General features: G+C 40.0%; 1 protein-coding gene across 3 annotated transcripts in view; it reads right to left on the bottom strand.

Annotated features, from left to right (window-relative positions):
• Nucleotides 1–551: 551 nt before the first annotated feature.
• Nucleotides 552–13,067, bottom strand: part of smchd1 (structural maintenance of chromosomes flexible hinge domain containing 1) — a 49,472-nt gene continuing 36,956 nt past the window's right edge. For 2 of the 3 annotated variants that reach the window (XM_084048770.1, XM_084048771.1), the window contains exons 36-48: nucleotides 12,915–13,002; nucleotides 12,523–12,654; nucleotides 12,203–12,358; nucleotides 11,963–12,089; nucleotides 11,617–11,736; nucleotides 11,432–11,514; nucleotides 9,630–9,752; nucleotides 7,400–7,581; nucleotides 5,832–5,941; nucleotides 3,295–3,365; nucleotides 2,744–2,918; nucleotides 2,490–2,648; nucleotides 552–1,622 (exon numbers count right to left, since the gene is read on the bottom strand). In XM_084048770.1, coding sequence (XP_083904896.1) covers nucleotides 1,540–1,622; nucleotides 2,490–2,648; nucleotides 2,744–2,918; nucleotides 3,295–3,365; nucleotides 5,832–5,941; nucleotides 7,400–7,581; nucleotides 9,630–9,752; nucleotides 11,432–11,514; nucleotides 11,617–11,736; nucleotides 11,963–12,089; nucleotides 12,203–12,358; nucleotides 12,523–12,654; nucleotides 12,915–13,002 — 1,609 coding nt within the window. In that variant the 3' untranslated portion in view covers nucleotides 552–1,539. Of the gene's footprint in view, nucleotides 1,623–2,489; nucleotides 2,649–2,743; nucleotides 2,919–3,294; nucleotides 3,366–5,831; nucleotides 5,946–7,399; nucleotides 7,582–9,629; nucleotides 9,753–11,431; nucleotides 11,515–11,616; nucleotides 11,737–11,962; nucleotides 12,090–12,202; nucleotides 12,359–12,522; nucleotides 12,655–12,914; nucleotides 13,003–13,067 lie in introns of all 3 variants that reach the window. The other variant, XM_084048769.1, reaches the window with a different exon arrangement.

The following is a 13,067-nucleotide window of genomic DNA, read 5'->3' as shown; positions in this document are numbered from 1 at the left end:
AATTACTGGTTTCTTTCAAAACTGGCCGGAAGAAACATCAGTCCTCACAAGTAAACGTAATTTACCATAGAAAGGAGGTGTCATTCACTGCTGTCATTTTTCCTTTTTCTCCTTTGGACAAACTGTTCAAAGGAGAAAAAGGAAAAAAGCATATAGAGTCTAATAACCATTTCATCCATTGAAAACGCGATAGTGTATCGCGCATGTCGTGCATGGAATAAATAATTATCGTATACCCTCCGAAAAAACCTAGAACACACCACTGGTACATAGTGTTTGTATTTGTTGATGACGTGTTCATTTTTGTATGCCACGTTAATGAATTGAATACACAGGACTTTTTTGTGCCATCCTTTAACTAATTAAGTATTCAATCAAACAAAAACAAAAGTTGAGAAATGTATACTAATGCCTCTTGCTGCTCATTGATTACAGTGGAGTATGCTTTTTTCTATGAGTTTGGTCGACCACATCACATAACGAATATTAAAACTAACAAAGACTGAATAAATGTTTTTATTCAACATGAAAAATTGTTTCTTTTAACATTAAAATAAAAATATAAAATTACATGCAGTAATAACAAAGCTTTTTTTAACAAACAAGGGAAAAAGCTTAATATTAACATAGCTTCTTTTTTTTAAACAAACAAAAGAAATTAGTCAGAATAAATCCTAAATTATTCTCCGTCCCTGAGTCGAAAATGAATAGCCAACCTACATGCATGGGGCGCGTTGTGAGCTTCTAGGTTGGCCATTTTTGTCACATGGCACCATCATGGGACTAAGTATGAATAAGGCTTAAAGGAGTAGTTCACCCAAAAAAATACTTATTTTCTAACAATTACACACCCCATGAAGCCTTGAATTCATGGAGATGTTTTTGTTCTTGTTGCATTCCTGAGGCAATAATTTGATGACCAGCGGAGTCTCCGGTAGGAAACTCAATTGAGTGGTCAGTAGGACCAGTAGGAGACTCAATTGAGTCTCCTACTGACCAGTCATCGAATTATTGGCTCAGGAATGCGACAAAAACTAAAAAAATCTCCATGTATTCAAGGCTTCATGGGGTGTGTAATTTATTGATTAAAAATAAGTCATTCTTTGGGTGAACTACTCCTTTAAAGGACGACTTCACCCATTTCAACCTGTAATTGGTCCTCCTCACTAATGCACATGATAATATGGTAAAATGTTTGTCTACTCTATGTCTCAGAGGAGGAGTGTGGACAGTTCAGAAACCCGCCTACCAGTGACATCGTCGATGGGGAATCCAAGCTAATAAGAAACAGCAGGCTTTCTATTCTTGGAAAGCTAGCATGCTATAATGTAATTAATAAATAAAATGGTTAGTAAAAAACGAAATAAAAAATGTGAAATATTGTTTGAGAAAAACGCCCCTGCCTAACGATGTCACTGGCAGGCGGGTTCCTGAACTGTCCACAGACCGAGTAGAAGAAAAACGTACCAAATTATCATGAGCATTAGTGAGGACCATTTCAAAAGGGAAACGTCATGGTAGGTAGCGTTCCACTGCTGTTCATGTCTTTTGTTTGAGTCTCTTTGCAGGGTTGCCTGGTGCCTCAATGGCACCCCGCTTCACAGACGTTCGAGGGGCACTGGCTGAAAGGAGAGCACAGAGCAATTAGCCAAGCACATTTTCAATCAATCGATTAATCAATCAATCTACTTTATTGTCACAATTACAGGTAACAGTGAGGTGAAACTCTTGTTTATGCAGGCTTCCATATTTGCAGCTCAAAGGAGTAAAAGAAAAGAATTAGAAGCAAAAAATGGGAAACAAGATGAGCACAAAAAGCTTGAAAAAACAGCATGTTAAAATCTGTATCTTGTAATTTAAAGAGGTCTTAAATCACATGTAGTGCATGTCAATATCAGGTTGCTTATAAGTCCGAATGGAAGTCCTAACACATTAAATGTGCATCAGTGAGTATCAGTACATCAATTAGCTGAAAATGTGCAGGTAATCTAATAATAATATTAACTTTTAGATTTTCTAATGATAATATAACAATATTTAAAACATAATGTAAAAAAGTGTCATGGTATCTTTTTTCTTTAAAACCTTTAAAGATTTCCCCAAGTGAACCCTGATCCAGAAAAGGTTGGGAACTGTTTTCATGCTCCCAAGTGCGGTAAACCTATGCTGTATAACACAGGTGGCATGTTTCTCAAGTTGTTGGTGGGCTGAGTGCGCCGGCAAAGAGTGATGGGATTGTTCCCTTGTTTACTTTCTGTTCTGGTGTAGAGGGAAAGCGGTCACGCTAAAAAGAGTTGAAGTGATATTTGTTGTTACTACGGGTGATACAGAAGTTAGAACCCTGGCTGTTCACATGGATTTATTGGATTTACTTTTATTAAATCACCAGTTCTTCAGCACAGTCTCCTTCTTTCATTGATAATAGAAGAAAGGATAAGGATCATTCTGGAAATGAAGAGGAAGGTAGTTATATAGTGCTACACACATACCAAGCATTTTATCAACCTCCTCCAGCTGCACCATCTTCTCTTCCATCTCTGCCTTCTTATGCTGCATTTTAGGGTCTCTCTGGGCTCTGAGGTGATCGGTGTGATCCCTTTCCGCCTCTTCCCTCTTCTTCATGGCAGCTAGGAACGGTTTCAGAACATCTAGGAAGAAAAACAACAATATTAAGAATACAAACAAAACCTTTAGAGCTACATTTAGATTCAATTTGAAAAAATATACGGTATAACTGTCCTACCTAATTGCCCCTCGATGACATGGTATTGCTGTGGGCTGGGCGCCCCAAACACACGGCCACCTAATCTTTCTATGGGAGGCGCTTGGTTCTTGCCACCCCCGAACTTGCCCCTGGAACTGATCCTCTCACCTTGCCTGGTCAGGATGGTTGGACAGGATAAATGCATCTGTGCCACCTGGAAGCAACATGCATTTTTCATTCACAGGGAATCTCAGAATGCTCAAAGTTACAACATATAATCAATCATAGGTTAAAATCAGGATTAAAAAAAAATGTCAAGCACAAAAGAAAGCTGATAAGAGCTGGTAAATCTTTCAGCTCCGTTATTTTATTTTCCATTATCATACATTTTATGTCCGTTTTCTTTGTTCACACTAATCAATTTCACTATGTTCCTGTTTCATTAGATTTTCTGTTTGTAACATTTTTCTTTTATTCATTTGTTTCTAATTATGTTCTACCACTGTGAAAATAAACTCAACAACAAGAAGTTGCAAGTCTCGTGCCTAATTTATACGCTATTTTTGGCATACAACTATTTCACTACTCACCGCTTTTCTGTACTCGTTGGCAGAATTCATGTCATCCATCAGAATGGTTTCTCCCAGCAGGCTTTTGAACACTGAGGATGAAGTACACAAGAGAAAACTGAAAGGCACATTAACCCATTAGAACCGGGAAAGCTTCTGTGTCATTTTAGTTTTTCAGAAAACTCTTAGGATTTAGAACAATAGTTTAGAACAGTGGTTCTCAAAAATAGAAGATATACAAGCTCACAGCGACAAGCTGCAAGCTTTTACATCTGCTATTTTTTAACATTTTAGAAAAATATTGAATACTAGACCATACCCGGTCGACGCATCCGTGGGGGGATATGCGCACATGATCTGGCAACCCGGGAGGCAGTTCGTCCCATAGCTGGGCAGCCCCGTAACCATGGCGACAGTGTTTTACACAACAACGCTAATAAGAAGCTGAGATTTGATGAAATTGAAAAAGGGGCTTCACAGTTAAGTTCAGATGGTAATGGTCAATGGCTGTGTGCAAAATCAGAGCAATTGGTCCAGCCAGTGGGGAGAACCGGGTAGCTTCACCACCACTACAGAGGTTACTAGAATTATAGTAGAATTATAGTAGGATATATATATTTCTTTACACACAAATCTTTTCTTCTGGCGGTCCCTGGCACAAAACATTTTCAAATGGGGAGGGGGGGGGTCCGCAGCCAAATACATATAATTTTGGGGGTCCTTGGCACAAAACAGTTTGAGAACTACTGATTTAGAAGGCATTTGTAGAATTGGCCTAAGGTCTTAATGGGTTAACCCATTGAGACCTGAAGTCGATTCTACATGTCTCCTAAATCTCAACAGTATTCTGAAAAACGTATGTTTCTATATCAGTGGTGCTCAATCTTTTTCATGTCAAGGACCCCCAAAGGTATATGTATTTGGCCGCAGACCCCCATCAAAATATTTTGTTCCAGGGACCCCCCAGAAGCAAAGATTTGATTTAAAAATGTTCGCTTTAAAAATATATATATTCAAAGATTTGCACGATTTTTCAAAAATAGCAGATCTACAAGCTCGTAGCGCGGCACTCTGTGCCGCGCTATGAGCTTGTATATCTGCTATTTTTGAATAGCCCAAAGTGTAAAATAATGCTTTTTAGCTTGAATCTAAAAATGACACAGTTCCAGGTCTTAATGGGTTAATACAGTTAATTTCACAGCATGTCATTTTGGACTAATCCCAACCCGGACTAGATAGATCACTGTGGTGTTATACACTAAAAAGAGCTTAAAGGTATTAGTTGGTAGGTAGAGTTAACTGTTGGATCCAAAACAGCTATACATACTGTACCGGTATACACATACAAGGGGGAGGTGTGATTAACTGCCAAACCCTTCCCTTTTCTCCTATGTACGTATACTGTTTTGTATCTGTTGTCGATATGTATTTGTGTTCTTTTCATGCTATGTTGATGAATTGAATACATGGACAATGGAAACAAGTCCACAGGACTTTTTTGTGTTCTCCTTTTAGCCTAAATGTCTAGTGCTGTTAACATTTCTAACTAATAAAGTATTCAATCAATATCAGTCAGTCTCAAATATTTTCATGTCAAGGACCCCCACATGGATATGAATTTGGCAGTAGACTCGCATTTGAAAATATTTAGTGTGCCACGAGGGACCCCATACAACATTTAATTGTGTTGTTAAAATGTTTAAAAAATATTCAAAGATAGATCGGCTATTTTCAAATAGCCTATGTATATCGGGTTAAAGCGGTCAAACAGACTTTGATGCTATGTTAACACATTTTGCTGGGTACCCCATGTAACCCCCAAGGACCCCTGGAGTATGCCAGGCATAACAAAGGGAGAGGATGAATTCAAACTTGTTAGAGGAAACTATGACATCAGCCTAAATAATGAAATAGAGACCTACTTTCATGCATTAAGAAATACAACAACAACCAAAAATACTGTATGTAATACTTCCCAACTGCACAAACAAGACTATTACATCAAAATATATTTTAGAGTTCCACTGCTGGCACAGGTCCAATTTCCACTCCGGTAGCAGAGTCCCCAAGGAGGTAACTGCAACTACCCCCCTCCCCCATGAGGTAGGAACCCAGGGTTGAGTCTGGAACCATTTATCCACGGCCCTACTGAAGGGGTAGATGGGAGAGGGGGCAGGGGAGTATCCACAGCCCTACTAAAGGGGTAGATGGGAGGGAGGGAGGGAGGGAGGGGGGGGGGGGGGGGGGGGGGCAGGGGAGCAACTTAACCCAACAACAACAGACACAACAGAGACCTGGAAAGCCTATGGAACTGTCCCAATGACATTAAAGGTAGGGTAAGTGTTTTTTTGTTGTTGCTAAACAAAGTGTTAAATTGCTTTATATTCTGATATCACTCATTGGCACAGAGTGTTTGTTCAGTAACAGGGGTCTCCACGTCCCTCCAGCTCTTGATTAAACAGAGAATGCATGTTCAGGTCGGGATACCAATTTTATCCAATCAGGAGAGAGAACTCACACAGGACAGAAGACAGCAACGATATGTTAATATTACTCACGCTTCTCACAGTCCTCCTTATGCTCGGGGTATATCAGGAGGTCCTTGACAAACACAGGGTTTCCACAGGGAATAAATAACATGCGTCCGTTTCTTATGTGTGGCAAAGGTCTGCAAAAAAGGACAAAAAAGAATCATAGTACATGCATAGGCCTGTCACAATTATTACATAATCGCCTGATGGCAATTACTTCAGATAATCACAATTATTTTGCATAATCGTCAGAATAGTTTTCATTCATCTGTATACATTAATCTGTTATAACACCAATAAGTTTTCAAAATTAAAGCTGCACTATGTAAGTTTCCTCTTCTACCCCGGTTTCCTGCGCCACGTGCTCGACATTTTTACCATTGGCCTGCTTGCTCAGGGGATAAAATGTATCTCGACCTTCAGGTCAAAATGTCTCAATAGAAGAGCTGGGAGACAAAATACAACCAACCCAATTGTATAAGTTATATTGTATGTACATACTTTACCATACAGATTGGAGAAAATGACATTTCATTCATATAATAAAAGTTACATACTGTATGGCCGCTTTAATGTAAATGGCAGATCTACAAGCTCACAACACACTGCAAAGCGACACGTGAGCTTGCAGATGACTATTTCCACATAATTATTTTTCAAGTATAACATGACTAACTAGAAAAAGTGCTCCTCGGAGCACAGGTCTTCACCAGGTCAGGTAGGTTATTGTGGGCCAGCGATCGGAATTCGCCAATCAGGATGGAATATGAAAAATATGACGGATCCGTCTTGATCGCTTGACTATAGAGATAATGTGTACCAATTTGCGCTATGTTTGGGCAAAATTTGTAGCCACACACGGACAGGGTGCAAAACATAGTCTCCCCATGCCTTCGGCCTGGCGGGGACAAATATGGCCTATTTTGGCCATAGTATTGTATTTATTTTGTTTATTGGTACCAGTCAATAATCTCTTTGTATATTTGTCATATCTGCCTTGTGCACTTTTTGTTTTAAAAGCCTAAAAGGCAAACAGAAATGTATTTCTTTATTTACTATGTTCCAATGTTCAATGCCAAAAACCCAATTAAATCGTTAATTGTAATTATTTGTATGGCAATTAATCATCAAGTAAAATGACATTATCATGACAGCCCTATATATTCAGAGCACACAGTGACATTCTACAGCTTTTGTAAAGCAGTAGACTGGGTGTTAAACGTATGCTCATACTCGATCCGAGGAGACGGTGCTCAGCACTGATTGGTACAGAAAAGTTACGATGATTACACTGACCTGGGATCAGATTACTGCAGCGCAATATGTACATGGGAGCAAAGTTCAACTGCGCATGCAGTCAGTTCAGTGAGAGCGGAGAGCGCACAGACTTAGGCCCTGTCTAGTCGACAGCGGTCTCTAGAGAAAATGTCAAAAATAAAATATCAAATGTGCCTTCCGTTTAGACGGCAAAACGCAAAAAAAGTGTAACCCCTTTCCAGAGTGGAAATCTTTGAAAAAGGCAGTGTGGGCCATTGCAAAATCGGACGGGAATTTTCCATGGCAATGAAAAAGTTAAGAAGCTCAAAGCTGTTTACCTGTTGCCGGGGTGAACATACACACCGTCCAGGGGCAGGACCTCCTGCCTGCCCTGGGTGTCAGCATAGATCTTCTGTGCGGCCTTCGTCGTCTTGGTGACGACACAATCAATGTCACCCGAGAGTTGCCAGGAGATAACGCCGCCAGTAGCCTCATCCTCCACCAGAGCCAGATGGCCAACCTGCAAAACCAAAACAACCAGTTAAAAGCAGTGGTTCTCTTACATTTTCTCATCAAGGAAACCCCAAAATTGATATGTATTTGGCTACGAAAACATTTGAAACCCAACAAGCTTGTCAGACCCTGATGAAGACCTATTAGGTCAACACGCAATTTTTTTTAATAGCAAAAAAAAGGGTTAAGTGTTGAAATGTTTTCTCATTTTGCTGGGGACCCCCTGGAACTACCCCCAAAGATGGCCTGGGGTCCCTGGACCACACATTGAGAAACAATGAGGTAAAAAAAAAGCTGGGGTTCACACAACAATGACTGCACAGAACAAAACAAAAACAAATCATGTTAAGGATCTTTCATCTAATTTCAATTTAACCACATTATACCTGGCATGTCCATTTTAGTAAAAAAAACAAAAAACACAACAAAAACAATACAAAATAGAGAAAATAACAGATCTACAAGCTCACAACGTTGTAAAGTATGGTGAATATTTCCCTTTTGTCTGACATGTAACTTGTAGACCAGTGGTTCTCAAAGTAGACCTCCAGGGGTTCTTTGGGTGAGACTTTGATTGTTTTGATTGGTGTCATTGATTAAAAAAAATGCAGTTACATGAACCTTATATATATCTATGTACTTAATAAATAACACCAAAAATCTGAAGAGCTCATTTCCATTGTGGTCCCCAGCAACATGAGGAACAGTTTAATTTAACATATTTCACTGGAAGTTAGTCCAATGAGATGATGTGTTCTCGAGAGCATGAAGATGATGTGTTCTGGAATGGAGTTTAAGGCTCAACCTAAGGTCAGGGATGCCAGTGTACCAGGAGGTGCAGGTGTAATCAAAATAACATTTAATACATTCCCTGCCATTGACGGAGATCCTCGTCAATTCAAATCCACCGGTTCACTGCCAAAACATTTATATATATATATATATATATTTTTTTTTTAATTATTATTTTTTCCCCCCCACACAGAACCAGGAGATAACGTGATCCAAAGATTTACTGCTCCATTCACTTCCTGGTTAAAGTATTTGGGAAATATTCTGTATCTCGGCTCCTGTTTTACTATGTATTTTTGGCGAGACATGCCATTTTCAACGTTGTATAACAAGCGAACGGGAGGTCGAAATGCCATTTTGTCTTCTTCTTGGAAACACAGTGAAACCCTCCGTGATTAGCAACCATCAAGGGATCGATCATACTGGAGATAAATATTCTGTGGCTCTTGAAAGATTAGTCAGAATGCTTAAAAATGCTGGCAGAAGCTACAGCCTGTTTGAGAAAACCCCTGTAGTGAATGTGTTAACAAGTGCCCCAGCCAATTTTGCTAAAGAGCATTTTACATTTTACCTTTTAAGTAGGTTATCATTTTAAATCTTCTCTTATGGTGGTCCTCCCTTGGCAAATCTTTTCAAATGTGGGTCCACAGTCTAACATCAATTTGGGGTCCTTTACATATAAAGGTAGCTCTCCACCGCACCGACATCAGCGGCGGTAAGTGTTTGAAAGCGTCTGCTGCCGAAAATCTGCTGTTGAATGGACGGTGGGTACACTGTCGCACAAGTTGTAGGGTAGCGTCGAAAGCCGACCGAGTCAGATAGCAGCGGGCTTGATGTGATGCAATTTTTTTGCACTTCATTCAACTGCCAGTCTGTAATAATCTGTACAGCAGTAGTCTGTTTGGTGGAGAGCAACCTTTAGGATGCCATCTGTAGCATCTTGTTTGTTGAGATTTGTAGGTGAAGAGTGAGGGAGAGAGGGCGAGAAAGAGGGGGAGAGAGAGAAAGAGGGGGAGAGCGCGAGAGTGTAGAGAAGGGCGGGGGGGGGGTACTTTATTTAAGAGTACAGAGAGACAGGAAATCAAAGGCAGAGATAGGACAGACATCGGATCGAACTCGGGTACTTGCTATTCAATTCAATTTTATGAAAGTTGGCTCAAGACACTTTATATATAGAGCAGAGACCCGACATTGTCCCACCCTGAGCAAGCACTCACAAGGATCAGAAATGATGTTCTGTGCACTGGCAGACTATGACTTTACCTTTCCCAATACATCACCGTTGCGGAGAAAAGGATCAGTGATGCGGCAGACTCTTCTGGGCATATTGAAAATATGCTCAGCGTCAGCCATCTTCTGCTGGATGCAACGCTCTACATCTGGAACCTAGAGTAAAGGGTTGTACAAGTTCCCAAAAGTCAAACTGTAGCATGATATGTGAAGTGTGTTCAAGAGTGTTTCCATGACCCTCAGACATACACACTCATGCAGAGATTTGTGGAATTTAAAGATGGATATTGAGAATTATGGCTTTCTTATTGATCTTTCACTGCATTAAAACACTGTGAGTGTGTTTATGCCTGTCCTTTGCGTATCCCGAGATTCGCAAAGGACCAGTCACCTTCATATTCAGCGTGTGTATGACTGACGCCCGAAAGGAGTGCAGTATTGAATATGAAGTCGGTCGGATCGGGTGTTCGGTGCCATGATTACATGCAAAGTCAATGAAATAAAAATGACGGCTGTCGTGAAAGACATGAAGGTGTGGCCCGCGAATGATGTGACAAGAAAGACAGGTGTCACCCTTGAATGACGGGTAGCTACAACGGGTACTGACATCACAGTATTGCCTAGTATATTACAATGCCATGAGTATCATATGTATTTTTTTACACACACACTAGGGCATTAACAGAATAATCGAATATTCGAATATTCGACTATCAAACCACTATTTGATTATTCGATAAAAAAATAAAAATAAAAAATATTTTTTTTATTTTTTTTTTGTGGCTTTTCTGCAGCAGACACGCAGCTGTGAGCTCTGGTGTGACGTCAACTCGCATTCCTTGAGTCCAGTCATCAATGTCATTGAAAAAAAAAAAAAAAAAAACTTTTTATTTTTTTATTATTTTATTTTTTATAATCAAATCGATTAATCGAATATTCGAATACTTATAGGTCGAATAATTCGAATACTAAAAATCACTATTCGTGAATGCCCTAACACACACACACACACACACACACACACACACACACTCACTCTCCTTTGGGAAAGAACTTTTTATTTATTTATTTAACCTTTATTTAACCAGCAAAATCACATTGAGACCATAGTCTCTTTTACGAGTGTGCACTGGCCAAGAGAAGAGGCAAATATGTTACACAGCTCTGCCAGTAACAACAAATACATGACAAAGACAAACAAATAACATCCGTAATACCAAGAAAAACCTACTACCAGGGAGACTCGGAGAGAATCTAAAAAGAAGCCAATTTTAATCTGGTCTGTAGGTCATTCCACGACCAGGGCCCAAAAAATGCAAGGCTTTTTTTCCCTGCCTCAGATTTGGTATTGGGTACGACGTAGCGCATCCAAGCATTTGATCTGAGGTTAAGCGAATTTTGGACTAGTTCAAATTTTGAACAAATATAAGTAGGGAGATTACCAAGAATGGCTTTGTAGATAAAAGTGTACCAATGTAGCAACCTGCGAGATGCTAAGGAGGACCACCCTACTAAGGAGTACAGAATACAATGGCGTGTCCTGTAGGACCATTAACATGACCTGTATACAAAAATGATTGAGCAAATCAAATAAATCAAACTTGCTTTGTGAGCGCATCTCATGTTGATGGTAAATAGTGTAAATACATTCAAATAACTGGTCTAAAAAAAAGAACATTCAAACAAATTCATTCAAGGTTATTCTCCACCTGTTCAACACCATGTGCAATGAATTATGAATAGTGTGATCACTCAATATATTACATAACAGTGTATAAACAACTTATTTACTATAGATGTAGAATGATATGGGGATGGTCTCATTAAAAGCTTACGGTTGTTAGTCGTGTCACATCCACTTTCTCGCTGAGCGCCGTTTTCAGACAAGCCTCCTTATTGACTGCATCTTGGAGCTGGGCTGAATAAAAGTATGAAACAGTCAATCATGTTTCTCTAGTAATCAAACACCCACAACTTAACTGAGATCAAAACATAAAACAATGAAATAAAGTAAACTTACAGGTGAGTAATTTGTTGAGTTCAGTATAGGTACTGAATGCTTCTTTGTAAACAGAGATAGCTTTAACTAGCTCATCCCTTTTTTTGGACAATTCTGCCATCTGCCTTTGGTTGTCTGCGTCTGGAGAAGACAAACACATGTGCAGCTTATTTTACTTAAGTTAATTAGTGGCAATTCCAACACTAGATTTTAAGTAGCAGTAGTTAACCCTAACCCTAAACATCATGCTGAAATGTTTGACAACCCCCCCCCCCCCCGGGTTAAACCATGAAAACTACAGCTCAAATACGTAAACATTTCAGCACAAAACAATTCAGATTGATATTCCAAAAAGGTGTCGTCTTACCGTTGCAAAATCGGAACTTGAGGTCATAAGCGGCCAGCGGCGAGGCAAAGCCTTTGATTTCCGGTTTGAAGTGCACAACGTACCCCTTGCCATCTTCACCGGGACTGTCTTGCATAATGCTCAGACACTGCACAGACCACACATGAACATGGTTAATTTAAAAAGCAAAACATGACAAGAGATTATCCATCCTCTATAGCCAACGACACTATACAGCTTTCTTTGAGTGGTTTCTCGTGCCTGTATGTATGCCTTTCCCCTCAGAATGTTGACTTTGAGGGTGCCGACTTTCCCCTCAAACAGCGGGACGTCTTTCCCACCAGCTTCACTCGGGCTTTTGATGGAGACCATCACCTTTCCATCCACTTCCAGTGACACTGGGTTAGAATACATATCCTGGAATAAATCATTACATGGGATTATCTCATGGGCGACGAGAGGTTTCAACTGAACCCAGGCATCCCTATTTTGCACATTTCTCAAAATTTGTCATACAATGAAGTATATAGGGCTTAAAGTGGTTAAGAGAATGTTGTAATGTTCAGTGTTGGGTGACTCACCACTATCCTCAGGGTCATGTCGTTCACCAGGGTTCGGTAAGTAATGTCGTCACTGTTGGAAACCACTGGGGTGGCTGGTTCGATGTCGGGGGCCAGCTTGACAGGCGTATTGGCCACCACTTTTATTGCAAACTAAAAGAAGGGGGGGGGGGGGGAAGTAACACTGGGGTTCAGTCATTTCTCCCAGTAATGATCCACAGCCCTGTAACTGCTTGACATGAAAGAAGGCTTTCCCCTTCCTTTAACCGAGATATCAAAGAAACCAAGTTAGAGATCATCTCCATATGCATTTAGTTTATTTGCTGGGCAAGAATCGGGTGTCTGGATTGGAAATACCTTAACAAGGTACAGTATAGTGAGGTCTGCTTTGGGCTAATTCGGGTTTAACCCACCTGCTTACTGAACATGTAGGGTTTTTTGTCTACATCCAAGACAAACTGGGTGATGTACCTCCCAATATGTTCTGGGGTTTTCTTATTTCTGAAATGCAACATGGAAAAACAACACGAGGTTACACGCCTTAAATATTCCTTGACGTCAAGCCT

Source organism: Gymnoscopelus microlampas, assembly GCF_963454915.1.
Source record: "Gymnoscopelus microlampas genome assembly, chromosome: 22".
Taxonomy (NCBI): Eukaryota; Metazoa; Chordata; class Actinopteri; order Myctophiformes; family Myctophidae; genus Gymnoscopelus; species Gymnoscopelus microlampas.
The sequence above is the reverse complement of the archived record's forward strand: the minus strand, read 5'-3'. Positions and strand labels throughout refer to the sequence as shown.